Source organism: Chiroxiphia lanceolata, chromosome 4 (assembly GCF_009829145.1).
Source record: "Chiroxiphia lanceolata isolate bChiLan1 chromosome 4, bChiLan1.pri, whole genome shotgun sequence".
NCBI lineage: Eukaryota > Metazoa > Chordata > Aves > Passeriformes > Pipridae > Chiroxiphia > Chiroxiphia lanceolata.
Genome location: NC_045640.1, coordinates 31,193,312 through 31,216,140, shown reverse-complemented (window position 1 = coordinate 31,216,140; position 22,829 = coordinate 31,193,312). Strand labels below are relative to the sequence as shown.

The 22,829-nt window shown below is 38.2% G+C and overlaps 1 protein-coding gene across 7 annotated transcripts in view; it reads right to left on the bottom strand.

Annotated features, from left to right (window-relative positions):
* Nucleotides 1-4,110: 4,110 nt before the first annotated feature.
* The window catches only part of ZDHHC2 (zinc finger DHHC-type palmitoyltransferase 2), a 37,408-nt gene continuing 18,689 nt past the window's right edge, over nt 4,111-22,829 (bottom strand). For 5 of the 7 annotated variants that reach the window (XM_032686200.1, XM_032686195.1, XM_032686199.1 and 2 more), the window contains 7 exons: nt 17,931-18,051; nt 14,773-14,905; nt 12,382-12,508; nt 12,124-12,216; nt 10,893-11,002; nt 10,385-10,463; nt 4,111-7,705 (listed from right to left, as the gene is read on the bottom strand). In XM_032686200.1, coding sequence (XP_032542091.1) covers nt 10,423-10,463; nt 10,893-11,002; nt 12,124-12,216; nt 12,382-12,508; nt 14,773-14,905; nt 17,931-18,051 — 625 coding nt within the window. In that variant the 3' untranslated portion in view covers nt 4,111-7,705; nt 10,385-10,422. Of the gene's footprint in view, nt 7,706-8,396; nt 9,369-10,384; nt 10,464-10,892; nt 11,003-12,123; nt 12,217-12,381; nt 12,509-14,772; nt 14,906-17,930; nt 18,052-22,829 lie in introns of those variants that run through there. The other 2 variants (XM_032686196.1, XR_004356780.1) reach the window with 2 other exon arrangements.

Genomic DNA, 22,829 nt, shown 5'->3' with positions numbered 1-22,829 from the left:
GGACCTGATAGGATGCACCCTCAAGTGTTGAGGGAGCTGACTGATGTCACTGCAAGGCCATTCTTGTTATCTTTGAAAGGTCATTATCATAAGGGTAACTCCCTGACGCGGTAAAGAGATGTCATTCCTACCTTCAAGAAGGGCGAGGAGGACACAGGGAATTGCAGGCTGGTCAACCTCACTTTGACGCCTGGGAAGGTGAAGAAACAGATAATCATAGAAATTATTTCCAAATATAGAATGGATAAGAAGGTGATTGGAAGTAGTCAGCCTGGATTTATAAAGGGGATATAATTTCTGACCAGCTTGCTGTATTTTACCCTCCTTTGGGCATATGTTTTGAATTAGATGATTACACAGATCCCTTCCAATGCTTTCTCTTGTGTCACACTAGAGCACACTTAATGTAGATGGTACTGGGTCCTTATGATGGAAATAGATGAGGCATGAGTATGGGTGTTCTGTGCCCACAAGGTTACGGGGTGCTTATTAGTCACCCAGTGGAGACCAAGTGGGTACTTTATGTTGTATAGCACGGGCTGGAAGACGTAACCCACCTGGCAGGTAGTATAATTTTACAGTAGTTTCATTTAATAGTTCCAAGTAAAATTTCCTAACTTTTAAGTATTAGTGCTTAAGAAATCTTGTATTTAGTTGTGTTGGCTCAAAGTTCTTGAGTGGTAGTACTTGTTTAGCTCTATAAAACTCCTTTGTAGTCATTCAGAAAAATGGGTGAAGGGCTAGCTAAGTCACCTGGCAATGTGAGTCACAGTCCAGTGTTCTCTGACCAGGTTCTTCTAGGTATTCTACATGAGGAAAGCTTAATGCTGTAGAACCAAATTTACTCAGTTGAAGATATTTGTTGCTATGTGGGATTTTGATTTAGAAAAGTAATGGAGCAACACACTGAAATCACAACACAAACACAATATAGCAATTGTATATACAGTTGAATCACAATACAAACATCATTCCCTTTACCATTCTCTATAGCTTGCTCACCACTGCAGTGCTGGGTGATCCCAGCTGCCAGAAGGACCACATGGATTGAAGCCAGCTCAAGCCTATTGCTCTCCTCAAAGTTGCTTTTGCTGGGTGTTCAGGTTTTATACTCTATGTCATGCTGAGCCATGTTCACACATCCCCATGTTGGTGTGGCTGACTCGGGAATATACTACTTTCTATTGATTATTTTAGGGAAGATCTATTTGCAACCAGCTGACCCCTTCAACTGATACAGCTGTTTGTTTACAGCAAAGGCCATCTATGGTCACCTTGATGTGAGGTCAGTTCAGCTTCTTTGGTGACAGCTGTTGTCACTTCCTACATTCTTTTCTGAGCTTCACACACGTCTGTCTACTCTGAGCCTTCTTCCACTGAAGGTGTTCATTGATCACTCACAGAACTAAAGTGTGGCTTTGTAAGGCCAGATGTTGCTGGTTTTTTGGGTTTTGAAGAAAGGGAAAACCCAACAAACTTACACTGCTGTGTCTTTACTTTGGCTTCTCAGTGGTTTATCTTTTTCTGACATGTTTTGGGGTTTTTTCCCCCCATTTTCTCAAGTGTCATTTTTACTTGAGAACATGTGTTTCTGTGACCTCTGATTTAAACTCCCAATTGTTTTTTCAGCCTTGAATAACTCACCAGAGTGCACTGGAAGGAAGAAAACACTTCTGGTACTGAATCAGTTTTTAGAACTTCCTTGGAAGTTTAATATTCACATTACGTCGATGGATTTAGGGTGGTGTGGGTTCATTGCAGTTTATTAACTTGTAAGGTAATTACTCTAAGAAGTGAATTTTTAAATAAAACAGACTTCTCAAGATACTGATTTAACAACACCAACTCAGTGATGGCACAGAAAGCTAAAAGCCTCCAGTAGAATTGTGGGTATTTCTCTGACTACCACAAATTGTTGAATTTGAACAAAATCTCCCAAATAATAAACTTTTCTATTCATACCATGAAGTTATTTTTCTGGTATATCTGATCTTTAGTGTACTGGGGTTGGTTAACAGATTATTTTGGTATTTATTTCCCTCTTCCGTGACTAGGTTACACAGGTAGTGAAACAAGGATGACTCTCCTGCATTATTTTAACAGTCTTGAGTTGGGAATGAAATGTGCCCATTGATGTCAGCTGGTTTCTGCAGAGGCTGGTGTGGTCCTTCTTCTGCCAGCACAGATGAGATATTATTTTCTGCCTCTGCTGAAGTGGGAGAGTTGTCTTGCCCAAGTGTGCTCTTTCTGTGCTCTTAAGACACTTGCCTCAATTCACTCTGTTGGATAATGTGAGGGAGAGAGGGGAGTGGAAGCCTTCCCTTCTCCATGCACCAGGTAGAAGTTGGCAACAGATGAATTTTTTGAGCTGCATTATAGAGAACATGCTTTATGTTTTGTAGAACAGCAAATCAGAGCTGGGTTACATTTGACAATATCCTTTCTCTACCTTTCATAATAGCTGAGCTTGGCAAGCTCTGTTTACCTTCATTCTTGTCTGTCTGCATGGAGTGTAGCTGTAGTATCTAAGATAGTGTTTTATATGAAGATTGATTGCTAGTGCACTTATACCATCACTAAGCTATTTTTTTCTATTGCATCTGTTTGAGCTACTGGCCAGTCATATCTCTGGTATGAAAGAGAAAATAACTGGAAATAAGTTTTTGTTGCTCAGACAAACAGTTTGTGTGTTGTGTATTTTTTCTTTATAACCAGAGCCCCTTAAGTGAACTGAAAATTATTCTGTTTTCAGGGAAAAGAAAAAAAAAAAAGGAAAGTGACTTCATAAAGTAATGACTGTCAGTAAGTGTTGGGTCTGTTCCAGTTATGCCAATCAGTTAAACTGTGAGCACGCAGGAGGTGGGAAAGGGGAGATGGGCTCATGGCACACTCTTCCAACTGCTGCACTCAAACTGTTGGGACCATCTGCTTGAGATTAGAGTGATCTAGGATGAAGCATGTGATCAATCCACCTCCCCCCCCCTCCGTACTGGATTTCAGGATGACCAAGTTGCTATATTTCAGTGATGCGTGCCAACTTGGAGAAATGAAGGAATTATCTATCTAGAATCAACTTGGGGAGGGAGAGGAATAAAGAGACTGTAAATATTTTTATATTTCAAATTAAAGACTTTCAATCTGGACTTCTATGGAAGCAAAGAAGAGAGAGAGCAGAATGATAAAAAAATTAGAAAGGGAACAACTGAAAAATTGCAGAGAGGAAATGGCAGGGCATTCCTTAGATGCCACTTCCTCAAAATTTCACCTCAGAAGGCTGCTGCTTTTCCCATACTATTACCAGGTCACTGATGAACTCTTAAGAGAAGTAGCAACAGAGACACCCCACCACCCATACAGCATAGCAGCACATTCTTTTATTTATTTTTGGTTTTGTTTGCATATGGTTCAATACCAGTATTTATGGAAGGGTTTTAAAAATGGGATGAGCTTAAACCATATACCGCAGGTTATGTCTGAACTGGAAGAGGTGAAAACTGCTTACATAACTGCTCCTGCATTTTTAGAGGCCCCTGAGCAAACAGTCTCCATCCTCTCAGCACCAGAGGTGGAGCCAACACTTTCCTAGGGAAGACTTAGCAAAGAGTGGAAAGTCGGGCAGATTAGAATCTGGCACGGGAGAGACTGGAGAGCTCCCATGAAGCAAAGCTGCTGTGGGCAGCAATCCTGGTGAGTAACGTTACTCCCTTTCTTGCACCACCTCACTTCTATAAAGTTAGGTGGGTTTAAGAACCCTCTCTTCTTTTGAGTCAAAATTCTACCTTTTTGACCTTTACAGTATCCAAAAGAGTGCAGCTGTCTGCTCTGCCAGCATGAAGACATTGAGTGTTTCACCCATAGAAGACCATAAAGGAAATGGTTCTTTCTCAAACTCTTTCAGTGTTGGTGCTTTCTGAGGTGCTAGAGATTTCACAATTAAACTGGGGAAAGGAAACTTACCTATGAAGTCCAAGATTGCTGGTGAAAGGATGCCGAGTGACATTTACTGCAACTATGTTGTTAATGAAGCCACAGCAGAGATGTGTTCTGCTGTTCAGGTACACCATAAGTAAAACTGAAGGAAGTGTGTCACTGACTCCTACGTACATGACGTGCTGAACAAGAGGCATTTATTTATGTGAGCAATACGTTAACAAGTAGCAAAGTTATACACTAAATTTATGTAGAAATATATTTCCCCCACCTCCATGACACCAGTCAACTGAATCAGGGCAAGACCTCTCCAAATAATTATTAAAACCAGCTATAGCATTCCATGCATTAAAACAAACTTGTTTACTGAACCATTCTGGAGTTTCCTTCACTGGAGATACTCAAGAACCACCATGGCAATCCTGTGCAATGTAGTCTAAGACCCTGCTTAAGCACAGAGGTTGGACCACATGACCCCACTTGTGGTCCCTTTTGACCTTAACCAATTCTGTGATTCTGTGTTTCATTCATTTACCTTCAGTCTGCAATGTAAACCGGACAATGTTTTTTCTCTCAAGTTGAAGAATTCAATTGCACAGCACCAGCTGTGTCTAATTGCTCAGTGAGAGGAACTCACCGACATTGTGTTCCATTTTCTTAATAAAAATTACTCTCTGTGAAGATTTTGAGCACTCCATCACCAGTCCACCAACTGACACAGAGTATGGTGTGGACCACTTCTGGTGCAGACATGTTTTGGATTTGTTCTAACCTACAAACTAAAGAAGCTTCTTATGCATGTAGGGAGCTATGATTTATACCACTGTTTACATATATACAAAATAAATTTAACTCTTGTCATTAGGGATTCAGGTCCATCTGAGAACTCGTCCAATTTCCACTAAAGCTTGAAACGCAGTCCTACTACTAGAAAAATCACAGATATCAGGGATATTATTTTCTTTTTAGCAAAAAAGTAGACTAGTAACTGTATAGTAGGTAAAAAGCAGTCCTTAAAAAAAATATACAGAAATTACACAAAAGGCTGTAGTAAAGTGCCTAGCAAGAATATAAAGGACAGGAGAATCAGTGTAAGCAGACAAACAACATTGCATCCTTGCTCCCCTGACCTCTTCACAAATTCTCCTGTGTGCATTTTAACACTGACAATGGTCAATATGTCATAAAGAGCATTTTCACTTTGTTATAGAAAGTATTAGAGAGCTTAAAGCCAAGAACATAGTCATATCATCAGAAATTATACTTCGGAGCATGATTAGCTCACTTTTGTCCGTATCTACACAGACAGGAACCCTCAAAAGCCTGCTGACAGTGCTCTTCATGGAGACAACTCATACCCATCCAGAGAGCAGATGTGGCAACAACCCTCTGGCTCAGATCTGCTCAGTGTTTACCTCTGAGCTATCATCCTTTCTCTTTCCACTTCTCCTCCCTTCATCAACATCTGTTTCCCATGCTTCCATCAGTTTTTTGCTAGGGGGACAGCCTCTGGCTGCACCAAAGCTGCAGATTACTTAGGGCTATTGTGCTTTCCAAGTGTGACTTCTGAGACGCGGAGAAGCCAGGCATTTCTTGATCCCTTATCCCTTTCTCTACACTGATCCCCAGCCTTACTGAGAGCTCTCAGAGAGACTGACATCTGTATTAGAGAGATCCATTTCCTTGATATGTTTTGCTGGGGAAGAAATCTTTTGTCTTTACATAAAAATATGGAGCAAGTTACATTGAAGCTGAATTTCAACTCTTTACTCAGTATTTTTAAATGCATGCTCCATGACAAACCACCCTGTGACTGAGTAAAAAACAAGACTCTACAGATGCAGAGAACCTGAAGTGTTAAAAAATATATTTTCCCTCTTCCCCCTTATCCCTTAACAAGTTCACCTTTAAACAAACATAAATACGAGGTAAGCTGACAGAACAATACTGAATAAATAGCTGCAAAAAATCTTTTGGTTGCTAGACCTCTGCAGGCATCATGTAAACTGTATGCTACCTTCATGCTAGTTCAGAAAAAGTGTTCTACATCAAGGGATCCGCATTCTGGCACTTCTGGCAAGAAACAGATGTTTTCAGGCTGGTAAAACATTGAGATTAAAAAAAAAAAGTAAAATAAAAACATTTTTCCTCACTAGAAAAAAAGCGCCACATTTGTGCTCCACTAGCTATCACTTCAGTTGTAAACCCAAGAAAGGAAAATTTTAAAGTTACCTGCCCGTAGAAGAGTTAATGATAGTATTCTTTGCTTTCAGAATTATGTCACTTAGTCTTGCTGCCAGTTTTGTAAACAAACAACTGGCATCTTTACACTGTGAACCAACCTGCTAAGAGACTCAGGTTTGACAACAGAAGCACTTTTCTGTTTCAACTGAGCTGAGCTTAGTCTGAGAGGTTTTTACTATTTTTTTTGAATAGTCCTTTTATCTAGCCACCTAGAAAGAATAACTGAGTTTCTCTTAAAGTTGTTTTCAGAATAACAATTTGCATTTAAATGTAAACACTGATACTATAAATGTAGTGTACACAAAAGGCACAAGACAGTTAGATTTATGTTGCTGAAACTTCCTTGACTTTGAAAACTGATAGTGTGTCTTTTATTACCTGGCCAGTAACCTCTGATGCTAAGAAAGCTGCTAGCTCCTAACTTTACTGAAGGGGATTTCCTACGTACAGCAGCTTGGCTTTTTGGTATTGCAATCAAAAGTCTGTTGTCCTGTAAATGCAAGTATCACAAGTCATTGTGATAAGTCTCCTTGATTGTACATGATATCCATTAAATTATACAGTAAGAAAGGCAGTGTCTTGAAGAACAAGAAAAAAGAAATCTGACACAAATATCGATAATAAGAAACTAGGAGCTTGAAAGACAGAGGCCCTCAGGAACATAGGTTGGTAAAAAGCCTTTTGGATTAAAGTTCAGTGCCAACATTCACTTCCCAAAGCGGTTAAGAGCTCCAAATGTGACAATAAAATCCCCATTTCATAGCACTATCCTGTGCAGCTCTCATCAAAATCCCCAGCTGGCCAGTTTCATTTATGTATTACCCACCTGAATACAGGCTTTTTATCACAGCACTGAGCAGTGACCCACTGTAGCATTCAATTAACAAAGAATTTTTTTCCCCTCTATAACTTTTCAAACTATTGGTAGTGCAGATCTGAGGGGAAATGGAGCTTTTGCAATAATGTTTTCCAAAAAAATGTTCCAAAAATAGACATTTCACTTGGGTCTTCTTATCTTCAAAAACTGCTTATCAAACACTCAAAAGAAAATACAGTCCACCAAGCCACTAAATTATTCATAATCAACACTGGGTGTTCTCCCAGTTCATAAGGAATTCATAAGGGCAGTAGTGCAAAAATTTGATTTTAAAGTCAACTACTTACAACAATTTGAATTAAAAGGTGAAACCAAGGCAAGAACATGGACTGATATGTAAGAAGGTCACATTTTTCTTGTGCTGAATATCAAAGTAAAACCAGCCATTTGTAAACTCAGCCTCCTATTTTTTTCATTTCCTAATATTCAGTCATCCTTCACCACTCAAACACAGTAATTTTAAGTTGAAAAATTCTTTGTCTGGTTCAGAAGTAGTATGTCTAGTTTTGTATTTCAAGCACTGACATGGAGACAGTTAATCATCTGTTGGTTTGTTTTCTGAGCACATCCATACAGGAGCAGACAGGAACAGCTGACCAACAGGGCTGAACTGGGAAGAATCCATCTTCCTTCCAATGACGGCTTGTTCTTAAACTGGAACAGAACATTAATTACAAAATACATTATTACAATCAAAGAACACTTAAAAATTAAGTTATTGCTACAGGTATCATCAACTTGAAGGGGAAAGTGACCAACAGAAGCATGAAAATTATGAAGAGGAACACTGTAAGACTGTTCACAGTTGTGTTACTCATGTTATGTTATTAATCTACTTCAGGATGACAGTGATTAAGTACTGACTACACAGCAAGCAGGCCACCAGTTTATAAAATGAAGTGAGCTATTTTTACAGTATTTCCAGGTAACAGCATCATTAAAGAACAATTCTCTATTACATTACTGTAAACCACATCTGGCATTCTCAGTAATTAGTCCTCTAATGAACTATGAAGGATTATAGGATACAGGTTATTGAACACATCCTTAGTTGGGACAGAAATTCTAACTCTAACACACTGGCAGGGGCTGTGGGCTGTATTTTTCATGTCAAAGATGAAATTACTTGGTTTTGTTGTGGTGACTTCAGCAGCTCTATTCTATTCACTCCCTAGGAACAAATATAACTCAAATACTGACAATAAAGCAATGAAGTTAAATGCAAAGTAGTTAAAAAAAGTTGTTATATAAGGGCTCTTATTCCAGCAACTGTATGTCATATATATATATATATATATACACAAACACATATATATATATACATATATATATATATATATATACACAAATTGGCTTTTTTATTACTTTTCCATTAAAGTCTTTTAAGTGCCAAATCGGACGAAACCATGCCAAAGAATTAGCAGTCCTTAAGATATTACCCTTCTGAAATGTGCAGGAGCCCCTTTATGTGGTTTTACACTTACTCTTTGGAACATAACCTCCTCCAAAAGTGGTACCTCTTTTAAAAGCCTCATTTCATAATGGATGCTCGCAAAAAGAAAAAACAAAAAAGCTCCAAACAAACAAACAAAGCCCACAAACCCCAGGAGTGAGTTAATCAGACTGCAAACATATATCTAATGGTTACTTTCTCAGACTGGACTAAAAGGAAAAAAAAACCAATTAAAAAAGAGATGAGTTGTTTATCAAGCTGAACAGCAGGGAAAAAACCCCCACTATTAACATCTCTAGAACAGTCACAGACCATGTCTGATATTCAGAATAATCTGAATGACTAAGTTCCAATAAAATGTACAACTCTTCAAGGAAAGATTAAAGTTTAAAAGCTATAACTTAAGTAAATAAAGTGTTAGGACTTTAGAAAGTAGAACTCCAACCCAATAAAACTAGTTGCAATTAATGGTATTTCTGTAACATAATCCAAAAATCTGTTTCTTTAAAGTCTGTCTCCAATGTTTTACTCTTGATCAGTGATGACATGTAAGACATCAAACTAACTGAAGCTGAGTAATTTATTCTTTCCCAGTAGCTGCTCTTTTGTTAAAAAAAAAAAAGATGGATTAAACAAGGCAGAAATACAGCATTTTCCATTTTGAACAAAGGCTTAGAAATGAGGTTTTTATATTCTATTCAGATAACATACACAAAGCAGTCAAAATTGCAGACACTGTCTTAAATTTCCTTCGCTCGTCTCTTTAACTTTGCTCATCTGACACCCACATTTTCAACACTTCCAACACTTCACATCATCATCAAGTTTGCAGATGTACCTATATCTGGAACTGTGTCTTCATCACTGAACACAAAACCAGAATGTAAGGGTCAAGAATTTTTTTAGTTTCTCTTATGAATCAAACTGAACTTTTTGGTACAAGCTATGGTATGTGCCATATATTGCCATATATGCAATACCATCTATGGGTATGTGCCCACCTACCATTTTTATAATCTGCTTTGACAGTGCAATACCATTTCTGATGGATCTAATAACAATCACTGCAGTTCCCTGATGGCTTTCTATGCCTTCCACTTTCTCCATGAGGGACCATGACAGCATGTCCAGGAGCCATGTCGCACACAAATGAAGCATATCCACTGGAAAGGTTACTTCCAACAGTAGAGACAGAATTGACCTTGCTGTCATACCAACTATTGCTCCATACCAGTTATTTGGTATACAGAAAGTCTTAGGGTTGGGGTCAAATTTTTTATACAGTTTTAAATACAAAATAGTTTAATTCCAGAAGCTTTGGTGGACTTAGCAATATTCAAATACTAAACTGAATATGATGATCGATTGTGTTCATTCCCCAAAACCCAATTATTAAGGTCTCCTTATGTACCCAACAGAATCTACTAGCTGCTTCTCAAACCTGCTTTCTGGGAACTCTATGTTGCAAGATATCAATGCAAGAAATCAAAAAAATCTCAGGTGTTTTACCATACCAAGCTGTGATCTTGGCATTCAGTGTTAAGAACTAACTTAATTTTCAAACTCAGCTTTACAAATATGGGCTGAACAGTTTGAATAGTCACAATTTCATTGTCTTTCTAGAGAAAGGGAATAATAATATGTTGGAACATTACCTAAAACTAATAGGTATAAAGACTGAACTATTTTGCAAATATGATACATCAAGAAATAGGAGGTTTAGTTTAAAACTATGAATTCATGTGCTACTACTCATGGTAAAAAAATTAATTGAAGAAAAGAAAACATATAGGAATTGTTTTAGTAATTTTCTTTTGTGCGTTCCTCAAGTGATAAGGAATCATGGAATAACATATTAAGTACAGAGAATATTAACATACCTTTTCCTTACATATTCAGATGCTTCTTTTAAGAGAAATTAGGTTTCATTTTCCATGGTTAATGCAGGATTGTTCATACCTTTAAAGACAAAGAATGGTACTTACACAAGAAAAGGTCTCATGTCTACTTCAGCAAATAATACAATCTTTAATTAACAATCATTTTAATGCCATTACACTATTACCAAGTCTATTCCTGTGTCCTGTGTCTATCACACAGCTTTTCACTAGTTGCAACTAGGTGTTATCATACTCTTTTATAAGCAATTTCTTGTCAAAAGTACTATCAGGCTTAGCTTGAAAGATAATAGCACCTACTGGTGTCAGTGTCCTCAGTACCTCAGTCAGGTTTAACTAGGAAGGGCACAGCAGCTTTGACACATGGAACTTCCTATAAGCACGCATTTAGAAGAAGCTTCATGAATTTTGGTTCATGAATATGAATCAAGTGACCTTCCAAAACTAGTTTATACAACATGAATCATTGCAGCATAAATCAATTCCTTACCAACTTTGCCCTTTTCAGCCTTTACACTAGTTTCTGACCAAGAAGGTGTATCCGTAAGTAGGTGGCTCTGGGAATCACGCAGTGGCTTCGCAGGAAACAGATGGTTCTCACTGTAGTGCCAATAAAAAGAACATTAGTGAACTGCAGTAATTTTTCATTATCTTACCACACATTACAAACACTTTGTCATACGCAGTACTTTTCTTACCTTACCTTGCTGCTTTTCTGATGAATCACTACTCTTTTATCATTACATATATTACAGCGCAGTTGTCACAGATGCAGGTGCAATCTAAAAAGCAACTCCCTAGCACAGAACAGGGAACCATTCTGATTTTTAACTTGACAGCTATTATATATTAATACATGTATGTACTTCAGCTCCAAAGGCACTCTTACCTATAATCTTTCCCACTACAACAAGCTTGACATGATAAATAGTGGAGAGAACATCTCCAAAATCTCTTGCCTAACATAAGCTATGGAATGCTGGGGTAAGATAAAACGTCAGTAAGCAGCTAGCTGAAATATATTTCTGTTATGAATAAAAGATTGTCAATATGATTCCATTATAATTTCTTAGCCATGTATTCAAATTTACTATACTTATCACGCTTTTCATTATATAAATGTTGCAAAAAAGATATGAAATGCTAAGCTATTATATTTATTTAAAGGAGCATCTGCATACTTTTCACACTTTAAAGATGTCATGTTCATTAAGTTTAAGAATTAATAAAATATATTCTATTATCAGCAGAAACAACACTTAATATTTAGCTTCCTGTGCTCTGGCACAAGTGCCATAAGGGATTCCCTCATGTGAAGCAGCTTTCACCAGACACGAAAAAGCAGGTCTCCCCCAAAAGCTGTGCAAGGTAATGGATTTGTATCACAGGCAGACCAACTAACCAGCTCATATGTATGCAGAACAGAATGCTGCTGATACTGAATGTCAGGGAGGGGTAGAAAACTCAGGTCCTGGGATGCCACTGAACCAAGACAAAGTACATCGGGGGAAAAAAAACCCACCCCACCTCACTTCCATAATGTAAAAATAAATCTGAGAATTAGCTGATTTGCTTAGCTGTTTAAAATCTGACTTGGATTTATTAATAGGGTACATAAAAGTGATAAGCAAATGAAGAATATTTTATACATGGTTCTGTTTATGTGTGCACAGGAAAAAAAAAAATCAACTATTCAGAATGCGTAACAAAAAGCAGATTACTTTTTGGATGTTGAATTAAGACCACCAGGTGTGGAAGCTTGCTCAGGATCCTGATTAACAAGGCAAGTTGGGAAGGAGCAACCATCCCCTAAACTGAAAAATTCAGAATTAGTTTCATAGATACAAAAATCCAAGAACTTTGAAGAACTTTTTTACTGAAGTATTACTGCATCTTATTTAAAAAACTAACCACCCCCAAATCCTCTGGATCCTGATTATTCAACAGTTTCAAGAAATGAAGCATTAAGAACAGCATACCTTGAAAATACAGGCAGCAACCAATATTTCTTCTCATCACCAAACACCTGCCTTAGGTTTTTGCTGAAGCCCAAGCTAAAGCCATTCTTGTCTGTTCTATGACGAAATATGGGAGCTCTGAATACCTCTTAAAAGAAAATGATTAATCAGATCTCTTCACAAGTTCCACTGTTTACATTTCACACCAGTATATAGGCAATTGCACCAATGAGGAAAGGCTGTACTGCCCAAACGACTGAGAAAGCTGAAGTCAGTGCTGCACACTCGCTGTGCGTGCAGAGGAATGAATTCCAACGGCTCAGGAAGGGTGGAAGTCTCCTTCAGTCTCCTCCCTAATCAAGGCAAGGGAGAGTGAGGAACTCACTTTTTAAGAAGGCATGATACGTTTATATGAAGATTGCAGCATATGACTGTACCACAGAGAGTGTTCAAGAAAGAAAAACCTAAACGAAGGGTTTAAGACAGAAAGAGCAATGGAAAAGCAGAAAAGCGTAACCCACTTTAGTAGTAAGACTAGCCTTTCACACCCTGGGGTATGAAAATATTGTGTGTTTTTACAGCTGCATAAAGAAACGACTTTGCTCATAGACCCAGATTATTTCCCATGGACATGCAAACTAAATTTCTGGAGAAGAGAGCTAAATATAGCTTTAAGTGTTGCAAAGTGCCTGAAGCACAAAATTCATTCACTTTCCACTAAGTAACTGAGAGCCATTTAATTCCCTTAATTGGCTATATATAGTAGGCAAACTACATACTGATGTCCTGACAGTACAGCTCCCAGAAACCATGTCAGAATCATGCTGAGACTGTCCTTCTGCAGTAAAACCTTAGCTATGAACTGCTGGAAATGACTCTCCACATGCAGTATGCCTTAGTTACCATGGGTTTTAAAGAAGGGGGAAGGGAAAACTGGGGCACCCTTTCAGATGCCCAGGTTAAGCCAGGAAAACACCTCCTAGGATGATTTAATCACAGTCACCCTTAAAGCTATCATGGCTTCATTACCAAATTATTGCATGTTGACGGTTTCACATATTGAGCAATTTCCCAAAGTAAAGTAGGAAGAAGAGACAAACAGATCCCTTTGAGTAGCCTAAGCATGCCAAACCATGTTATGTTACCTGTATTGAATTCTGTTAGTTTTGAAAATGAAAAGTTGAATTAAAAGTGTAATGTATAATGGTTACCTCTGAACAATTTTTTTTGCACTAAAATTGTAAGACCAGTTTATATATAGAATACTTAATTACTGCCATTTATTTAAGCATCATTAATAAAACTTTTCTCCTTATAACTAGACTGAACAATTTTTTTCTAATACTAATTTCTAAGTCAATGATTTGTCAGAATATTGGAGAAACCCACAAACCCTAGAGAAATCTTGATGTAAACAAGCTTTCTTCCATTGATATAGATATCTATTCTCAAAGTTTTCCACTGTCACCTACATATTAGTAAATCTAAAGAGAACTGGAAAAAACAGATCAATTCACTAGCTTACTCTAATTCAGCTTATATCAACAGAAGAGCATTTAAAGATTTAGAACTTTAATGGCTATATTGCAAATTGACATTATTACAGTCCAGGATATAGCACTGAACAGGCACTCAAATCTTCTGCACCTTCTTTTATTTATTAAGATTTGTAATCAGAAACACATGTATTTAAGTGGAGGAAAATCCTGGTTTAAAGGCTGATATTCAATGCAGTTATATATACTGCCATATGGTAGAGGAACAGGCCATCTTCTTTCAGGTTTTGAAAATTAATTCATAACACAGAGTCCCTTCTACGTATCTATAATTATGTGATAGACAGGTCTCACAACTGTGAAACTGCCTTTAGGACTTCCATTGTTTCACTTACTACTAAATAGAGAAGCACTGCCTGTTCTTCTTTAACAGGTCATTCTCTGACAGAACTTTGGTTCTGCAGGGGGTAAGGGGTGGGTATGAAGTGCTGGAGCCACTGTCCTTAACTGAGACACCATATCAGAGGACTCTGATCTTTGGGCTGAGAATGCCAAACAACAATCACATGTGCGAGCATGCAGTACTGCATCTAATATTTATCAGAAAATCATCTCAATTTTATTTTCAGTTTTTTAGTTTATTCAGTTTCTGTTAACAAGCTGTGGGTGGAAAGTAGTGAGAGGAAGAGCCTAAGTTTGTTAATAACTTAGCCCTTTGGGACAAGAAGGAAAGAGAATTTCCAGGGAGCAGCAGAACTGGGGAGTCAGGACTGGACAGTGCCAGATCTGGGCAATTTTAAACAGGGTTCAAGGAACCTGTGTAGAATTGTCCACTTTTTCTATTACACCCATATATACAGTATACATTTATTAATTATTTTTTGCTGTCAAACACAGAAGCATTAAATCTACTTACCTAATGTGGATTTATTCTTGCTGACAAGCCAACAGTGATACCCAAAGAGAGAAGACAAACTGACAGAAAACATAGCTGCAGCAAAGAATAAAAACATGATGTGGAACTTGGCTTGAGTATCAGGAAGGCCATTCTAAAAATAAAAAAAATGATGCCATTAGAACTGGGGAAATAGCTGTTTAATTTGATTATTAATAATCCTCTATTCAGCAAAATCAAATTGAGCACAGAGACAAATGTACCACACAAGAATATGAATAAATGAATCCAGTGTACAGACAGCCACGCAACTAGGTTGGTGACAGCACCTAAGTTAAAGAAACAGGCCCTTTCTTGAAAAACTATAAATACTGAGAGCAAGAATCTGAAATTTGGATCTGAACTTTGAAGTCTTTTTTAGTGAAGAATAATTTGTCTTTACAAAAATTGTGTTGTTTAATTAGCCTTTTCAAAATACTTATAGCATAAATCAGCTTCAAAATAATTAAGAAATGAGTGAAATTTCATGACCTGTGATAAGAGAAAAAAAATGAGGGCTGTGGTTATTAGATCTTTTGTACTTCTGTACGTGATATTAGGAGATACTAGATTACAATGTAATGCCTTGGAATCATAGAATGCCCTGGCTTGGAAGGGAAAACTGCCAGCAAAACCTCGACTCTGGACATGAGGAGAGCAGACTTCAGGCTGCTCAGGAAACTAGTTAGTAAGGTACTCTGGGAAAATGTTTTTGCAGATGCTGGGGTCCATCAGTGCTGGTCACTTTTAAATACCACCTCCTAAGGGCACAGGAGCAGGCAATTCCCAAATGCTGGAAGTCAAGCAGACAAGGCAGAAGGTTGGCTTGGCTGAACAGGAATCCTCTCAGAGACGAGGCAAAAAAGGAAGGTGTCTGCCCAGTAGAAACAAGGTCAAGTAAAATGGGAAGAATTCAGAGATGCTACTTGCCACTGCAGGGAGAAAATGTGTGTGGCAAAAGCTCAGCTGGAGTTGAAGCTGCCAGAAATGTGGGTGACAATAAAAAGAGATTTTTCAAATACATTAATGGCAATAGGCAGTAGAGAAATATCATCAGCCTGTTACAGGATGAGGATGGTCACTTCACAAACAGGGACAAAGACAAGGCAGGGGTGTTTAATACTTTCTTTGCCTCTGTCTTCAACTCAGATGATGGACCAAGGGGGTCTCAATGCCCTGAGCTGGAGGACCATGACTGTGAGAATGATCAACTCCCAGTTGACCCTGAAATTGTGCAGAATCTGCTGCTCCAGCTGGATCCCTACAAATCTGTGGGGCCTGATGGGATTCATCCAGGAATCCTCAAAGAATTAGCTGATGTCATTACAAAACCTCCCTAGATTTTTTGAGCGGTCTTGGGAATCTGGAGAGGTCTCAGCTGACTGGAAGCTGGCAAACCTTGTCCTGATTTTCAAGAAGGGCAAGAAGGAGGATCCTGGAAACTACAGGCCTCTCAGTCTTGCTTCCGTGCCTGGTAAAGTTATGGAGAAGATTATTCTGGGAGATACTGAAAAACATCTGAAAGACAACGCAGTCATTGGTCACAGCCAACATGGCTTCATGAAGGGAAAGTCCTGTTTATCAAACCTTATTTCCTTCAATGATAAGGTAACCCACCTCGTTGATCAAGGGAAGCCAGTTGATGTCATCTTTTTGCATTTCACTGAAGCTTTTGATACTGTATCTCACAGGATCCTTCTGGACAAAATGTCCAGCATACAGCTAGATAAACACATCCTGTGGTGGGTGAGCAATTGGCTCACTGGTTGAGCACAGAGGGTAATAGTGAATGGGGTAACGTTAAGACTTGTGACCTGTCACTAGTGGGGTTCCACAGGGCTCCATCTTGGGCCCTGTGCTCTTCAACATCTTCATAAATGACTTGGATGCACGACTGGAAGGGATACTAAGCAAGTTTGCAGATGACACAAAACTGGGAGGAGCTGCTGACTCCTTTGAAGACAGGGAGGCTCTGCAGAGAGACCTTGACAAATAAGAGGGCTGGGCAATCACCAACCACATGAAGCTCAACAAGGCAAAGTGCCAGACTCTGGACCTGGGATGGGGCAACCCTGCATGTACATACAGACTGGGGAATGAGATGCTGGAAAGCAGTGCCACAGAAAGGGACCTGGGGGTCCCAGTCGATGGCAAGTTGAATATTAGTCAGCAGTGCCCTGGCAGCCAGGACGGCCAACCGTGTCCTGGGGGACATCAGGCAAAGCATCGCCAGCCAGTCGAGGGAGGGGACTGTCCTGCTCTTCTCTGCACTGGGGCGGCCTCACCTTGAATATTGTGTGCAGTTTTGGGCACCACAATAGAAAAAAGATATTAAGCTCTTAGAGAGTGTCCAAAGGAGGGCAACTAAGATGGTGAAGGGCTTTGAGGAGAAGCCATATGAGGAGCAGCTGAGGGCACTTGGTCTGTTCAGCCTGGAGAAGAGGAGACTGAGGGGAGACCTCATTGCAGTTTAGAACTTTCTCGTGAGGAGAAGAGGAGGAGCAGACGCGGATCTCTTCTCTGTGGTGAGCAGTGACAGGACTCAATGGAATGGTCTGAAATTGTGTAAGGGGAGGTTTAGGTTGGATATTAGAAAAAGGTTCTTCACCTAGAGGGTGGTTGGGTACTGGAACAGGCTCCCCAGGGAAGTGGTCACATCACCAAGTCTGACAGAGTTCAAAAAGCATTTGGATGATACTCTCAGGCACATGGTGTGACTCCTGGGGATGGTCCCTTGCAGGGCTAAGGGTTGGACTGGATGATCCTTATAGGTCCCTTCAAACTCAGCATATTCTGTGATTCTGTGATCTAGTTCCAAGCCCCCTGCCATGGATAGGGACAGCTTCCACTAGAGCAGGTTGCTCCAAGCCCCATCTGACCTGGCCTTGAACACTTCCAGAAATGGGCATCCACAATTTCTCTAGGCAAACTCACCATCCTCACAGTAAAGATTTTCTTTCTAATATCTAATCTTAATCTGCCCTCTTTCAGCTTAAAACCATTACCCCTTGTCCCAACACTACATGCCCTTGTAAGAAAGTCCCTCTGCAGCTTTTCTGTAGGCCCCCTTAGAATCTTATACTTCGGGCACAGCAGTAACTTCATACACTTCAAGACAGTATGTAGATTGGGGTACTTACTGTCCAAAACTTGATAAAGTACTGTAAATCTGTTGCAGCAATGAAAAGGCAATACACTAGCGAGTAAGCCAAGAAGAGAAGAAAAAATTTGTAATTGGAGAATCCTACACAGTTGTTCACCCTGATTAAAAAAAAAAAAATAGAAGTAAAAATGGAATGTCATGAAAGTTATTTTCTTTTGCTTTCATCCAATTTAAATTATTTACTCTAAAAAAAGTTAATATCAGCATGTAAACCAAGTTTTGCATCCTATCTCTGCTGCCCCAAGCTACTGAAATGGATTAAGTTTCAATTCTCAAATTAATGTAGTAATTCTAACCCAAAGCAAAATAACACCACCACCAGAAAAAGCCCAAAGAACTTTATCAGGTAACACTGCTTTCAACAGCTTACTGAAATTAAATTTCCTCTTATGGTATGAAATCTGTTTCCAGCACATCTGATATAAATGTGATTGCAGTTAGAGCTACTTTTTTAGTTTGCAGGTCAGTATCCATGTTATACCATTAGGCATACTGCATGTCAACTGGGACAGTAACAAGCCAAGAATTTGAATCTCGACTGAGTTTTGTGAGAGTAAAAGCAGTCTCACTTAATCCACATCCTCCTTCATTCATTACACTACATATTAAAACTTCTTAGTATTATTCTCAAACTTAAGAGCATTCATAGGCAATTCCTAAAAATATTTACATTTACATAAAAAAAATGAGAGAAATAGTCTTAAATAGACAGAAAAGATTTCATATCAGTGACAACATGACAGGAAATAAAAGACATAAGAAATATGCAAATACACATCCAAATGTTAAAATAAATCTCATTTTATCATTTTTGCTTATGGGATTTAAGTTCACCTGTCTCCCATTTGTGAAGATTTTATAAACAATAATGAGCAACTAGTATACACTATGATGATAAGCTTACATTTAGTACCATGGCACCTTCCCAATAGAGACAACATATCAAGTATTATGAATTTCAGAGCTCTATTAAACATGTAATGATATTACATCCACCAAATGAAAAAATATTGGAGTGCTGCCCACAGGTAGTCTATTGGCAAAACACTTCCTCTTTTATTTGGTTGCATTAAGAAGCTAATCGAAGTTATCTTTGCACTAATTTTGACAAAATTCTTCATATGAGTTTAAAAAAATAATTCCATATACCTTAACTAACTGATACTGCTGTCAAAAAGATTGGCTAATTAAGAGAAGATTACACTCACAAGAACACTTGTATATTGAAAAAAAATTCTCAAAAAAATGTGTGGCAAGTCAACTTCAGCTTCTAGAAGTGCAGGACACATTATTGTAACTGTTCTCTTCTCTAGGGAGACAGCAATGCTAATGGCAAAACACATGCTAATAAGATAAAGATAAAATCTTAAAACATCAAATAAATTTACACTGTACACTCTTGTTATTCATTCTCAGAGTGGACAGGGAGTTTGTTCTAAGTTTTGTTTTGACAAAATGTGCCACGTTGGCTAAACATTACATTTAGCATCATCATTTAAACATGCAGCAATAGCTAAGCATCTGCATTAACTACAATTAAGGACTCAAAACACATTGTTCTAATAAAAAAAAAAAGATATATTTCTAAGCTCATCATGCAGTGAAGCGGTTTTCTTTCCATTAAATACGGCCATATTGATCAACAAAACTGGTCTACTCTGGCCTCAAATCGGGAGGCCTGGAGACACATCATCTATAACGCAGCTGTTTCCTTTGAGAAAGCACGCAGGATCACTCTTGAGGAGAAAAGACAACGTGGAAAGAATTGTGCCCTGCAGAATATACCACCTAAGGAGTCTTTCTGCTGTGCCTTTTACAATCGGACATGTCTATCTCGCATTGGCCTTATTAGCCACCAGCGTGCTTGTAACAAATGTGGATAGAGCCTTTCCCAAATCTTCATTTGCAAAGCTTAGCCATGAAAAAGTCAAAGTAGGTAATTCCGTGATAAACTGCAACCAATTCAAATTCAAGGTTTCTGTGATAACCCTGTTTTCCTTTCACGATATTTATTTTAGGACTGTTTTTCCTTTGAGGCATTGTTTGGTGTGAGAAAAGAAATATCAAGTGAAATTTTATTCCCCAAAGATGAAGTTTCTTGAATCAAAGACAGATTTCTTTATCGCTGTTCTTTTGCACTATGGTATGTAGTACACATGTCAAAATAAACTTGTATAAATTTTTATGCTCCCTTCAATTCTGGCAAAGCCCCAGACTGTGGAGTTCTTCCTGGAAGAGAACACTTTATCAGAAGATTGAAGAGAAAGTAAACACGAGGGTTTTGTAATTGTACTGCTTGAGCACGTAGTACCAAATCTTAAAACCCAAGGATTGTGGTTAGATTTGAAATCTAACATTTCTGAGAAAGATTAAAATTGATAAATATACTGACAAGTGGCTAAATAATGGTATGTTATTGCAGTGAAACATTAACACAGAAGAACAGTACAGAGTAACAATTTGTATTACAGCTAACATTTTAAACACTTCATTTTGAAGTATAAAAAGAAAATACATAATTCCTGTCTCAAGAATTAGTTTACTGAAAATGCCAGGCAAAGAAATAACTTACAACGCATTAAAGGTGATGCAACTCAGTTAACAAGAAGCATCACAGAATTCAGGAGATGCTAATTTCTTTTTGGATTACTCAGGAGATAAAGGAGAAATGTTTCAAATTATTCCTAAGGTGTTCTTAATGGACCTTGTTAACATTAGTGTTATATACAAATGATATTTTTGGTGATGCCTCAAGCCATTGCATTCCCGCCTGCAGCTCCATCTGTCTATAGCGAGTAGCAGCAGCACTAGAAATCACTAATGCATCACTTAAAACTGTTAGTGTAGTTAGTGGGCAGTTAGCATTAAATATTTCTGTTTATCACAGCACTTCCATTAGCACAGGAATGACAGCCAAAATAAAGCCTCCCTGCCTGAGAGCAGAAGACAGGTGACTTGGGGCTAGGACATGACTACCTCTTATTAACTCTGCCTTCCAAATGCTTCATCTTACTCCCTAGGTAATTCTTACCTGTCTTCTCTCCAGAAATCCTTCTCGTGGCAGAATATTAAGTTAGAAGTAACTCTCATTACTGTTTCCCTGCTCTCCCCAAGCATCAAATGAGTTCTTTCCCCCTTCCTTCCCACACAACTTGCTCCCACCAAAAAATCCCAACATGAAAAGCAAAGCAGGACCTAATGATGTTCAGAGAGACTAAATCCATCCATTATACTGACTTACACCCTTACTTTTGTTGGCAAAATAGCCATATATTTCCCAAAGAACCTTTGAACATGGGTCTTTACAGGAAACTACAAAGTTTGATCAGCACTGCTGCAGTATTTCAAAACTTTTTTGTCTCTTCCACGTAGTTCTTTTTTTCTGAGTGAGCCAGGAACTCTGAACATCTACTCAAAACAGGAAAAATAACACAAGACAATACTTCTTTTTCTATGCTTTTCTGTTACTTGGAATACAAAAGGAACAATTCTCCATCAAGAAGCATTACACATCTTTCAATTATCTTCTCCATCTGTATTTTTATTTTTTGCACCCACTGCTTATTAGATTAAAAACAATGAGCAATGTAAATACTCTCTCAAACTGGGTATGTTTTTGTTGTTAGATTAAGAAGACTGCAAACAGGTAAAATACACAAATGCTACTGAGAGGAAAACGGAGTTTGTTTTCCTAGAAGTCTCAGCCCTAGTGAAATAACACTTCACTCCCCTTTTACAAAAAATTTAAGTGCTGTTTATGAGTTACTATTTGATACAATGGATTTATATTATGAAATTGAAGTTTACATGAAGTTTACATTTTCATTTAAATGTCTTAAGATAGAACAACTCAAACAATCTCAAAGAGACCATAAAGCTATAAGAAGTGTTTATAATACCGAACAATAATAGTCGTATTGAGACTTTTCACCAATATTTTGTCAGGAATAGCCTGACAGCTGTTTTTCTTATAGCTTTCCCTGTTTTGTTGTGAGGTTTTTTGTTCTTGTTGTTTTTTTTTAAGAAGCACATTACTAACACTGAACATCATCACATTTCACATGCTGATATTCCTACAGCAAAAAAACTTGTAGGAAGTAACTCTACCATATACAGATAACTATTTCTTTCCATTGAATCTACCATGTAGATGCAAAATAAGGGGAGATTCTTGAAATCAAATTGCATTATTTGAGGCTGTAGTCAGGACCACGACAAACAGGAAGAGACCAGCACCCCTTCTTCCCTCAGGACAGAGTCTCCTCTGCCTCAGAATTGGATTTAAGAAAGTGTCAAAACAGCTGCTTAGAACCCATCAGTTTGTCCAACACAGGAGATTCTTCTTTTCTGATAGGTTTCATACAGTGAAGAACTGCCACATATCACTCGATTATCTCAACTTGGACCTTACTAAACAATTATTTTAATTATTTCTGTGAGACACCTGCCAAACTGACATAAAATTAATTATGTAACCTGCCTACCCACTAGTCCCAAGGGCTGCTAAGAAAACACAGGAGAACAAAACCACTGTGCAGGCTGACATGGCAGCAAAAGAAAGGACGGTGGGAGGGAGAGGGGAGGAAAAATGAAAGAACACAAAAACCTGTAAATCTAAAAGAACTAACTTGCTGTTTCCAGCAAGCCCACTCCAGTTGTCCTGGGAGCTTCAGTAAAGGGAACCAGATACAGCCCTGCCCTTTCATTTTTAACCTAGGGTGGCATTTCATTATTCATTGCAACAAAGGCACAGTAATACTCAAACTATAAAGAAAATAGCAATCCTTAAAAGAAGTTTTTCATTGACCAGAAGTCTACCTCATCTTTATTGTAAAAACATAGTTACCCAACTCAGAGATCTAAGAAAAATTATACA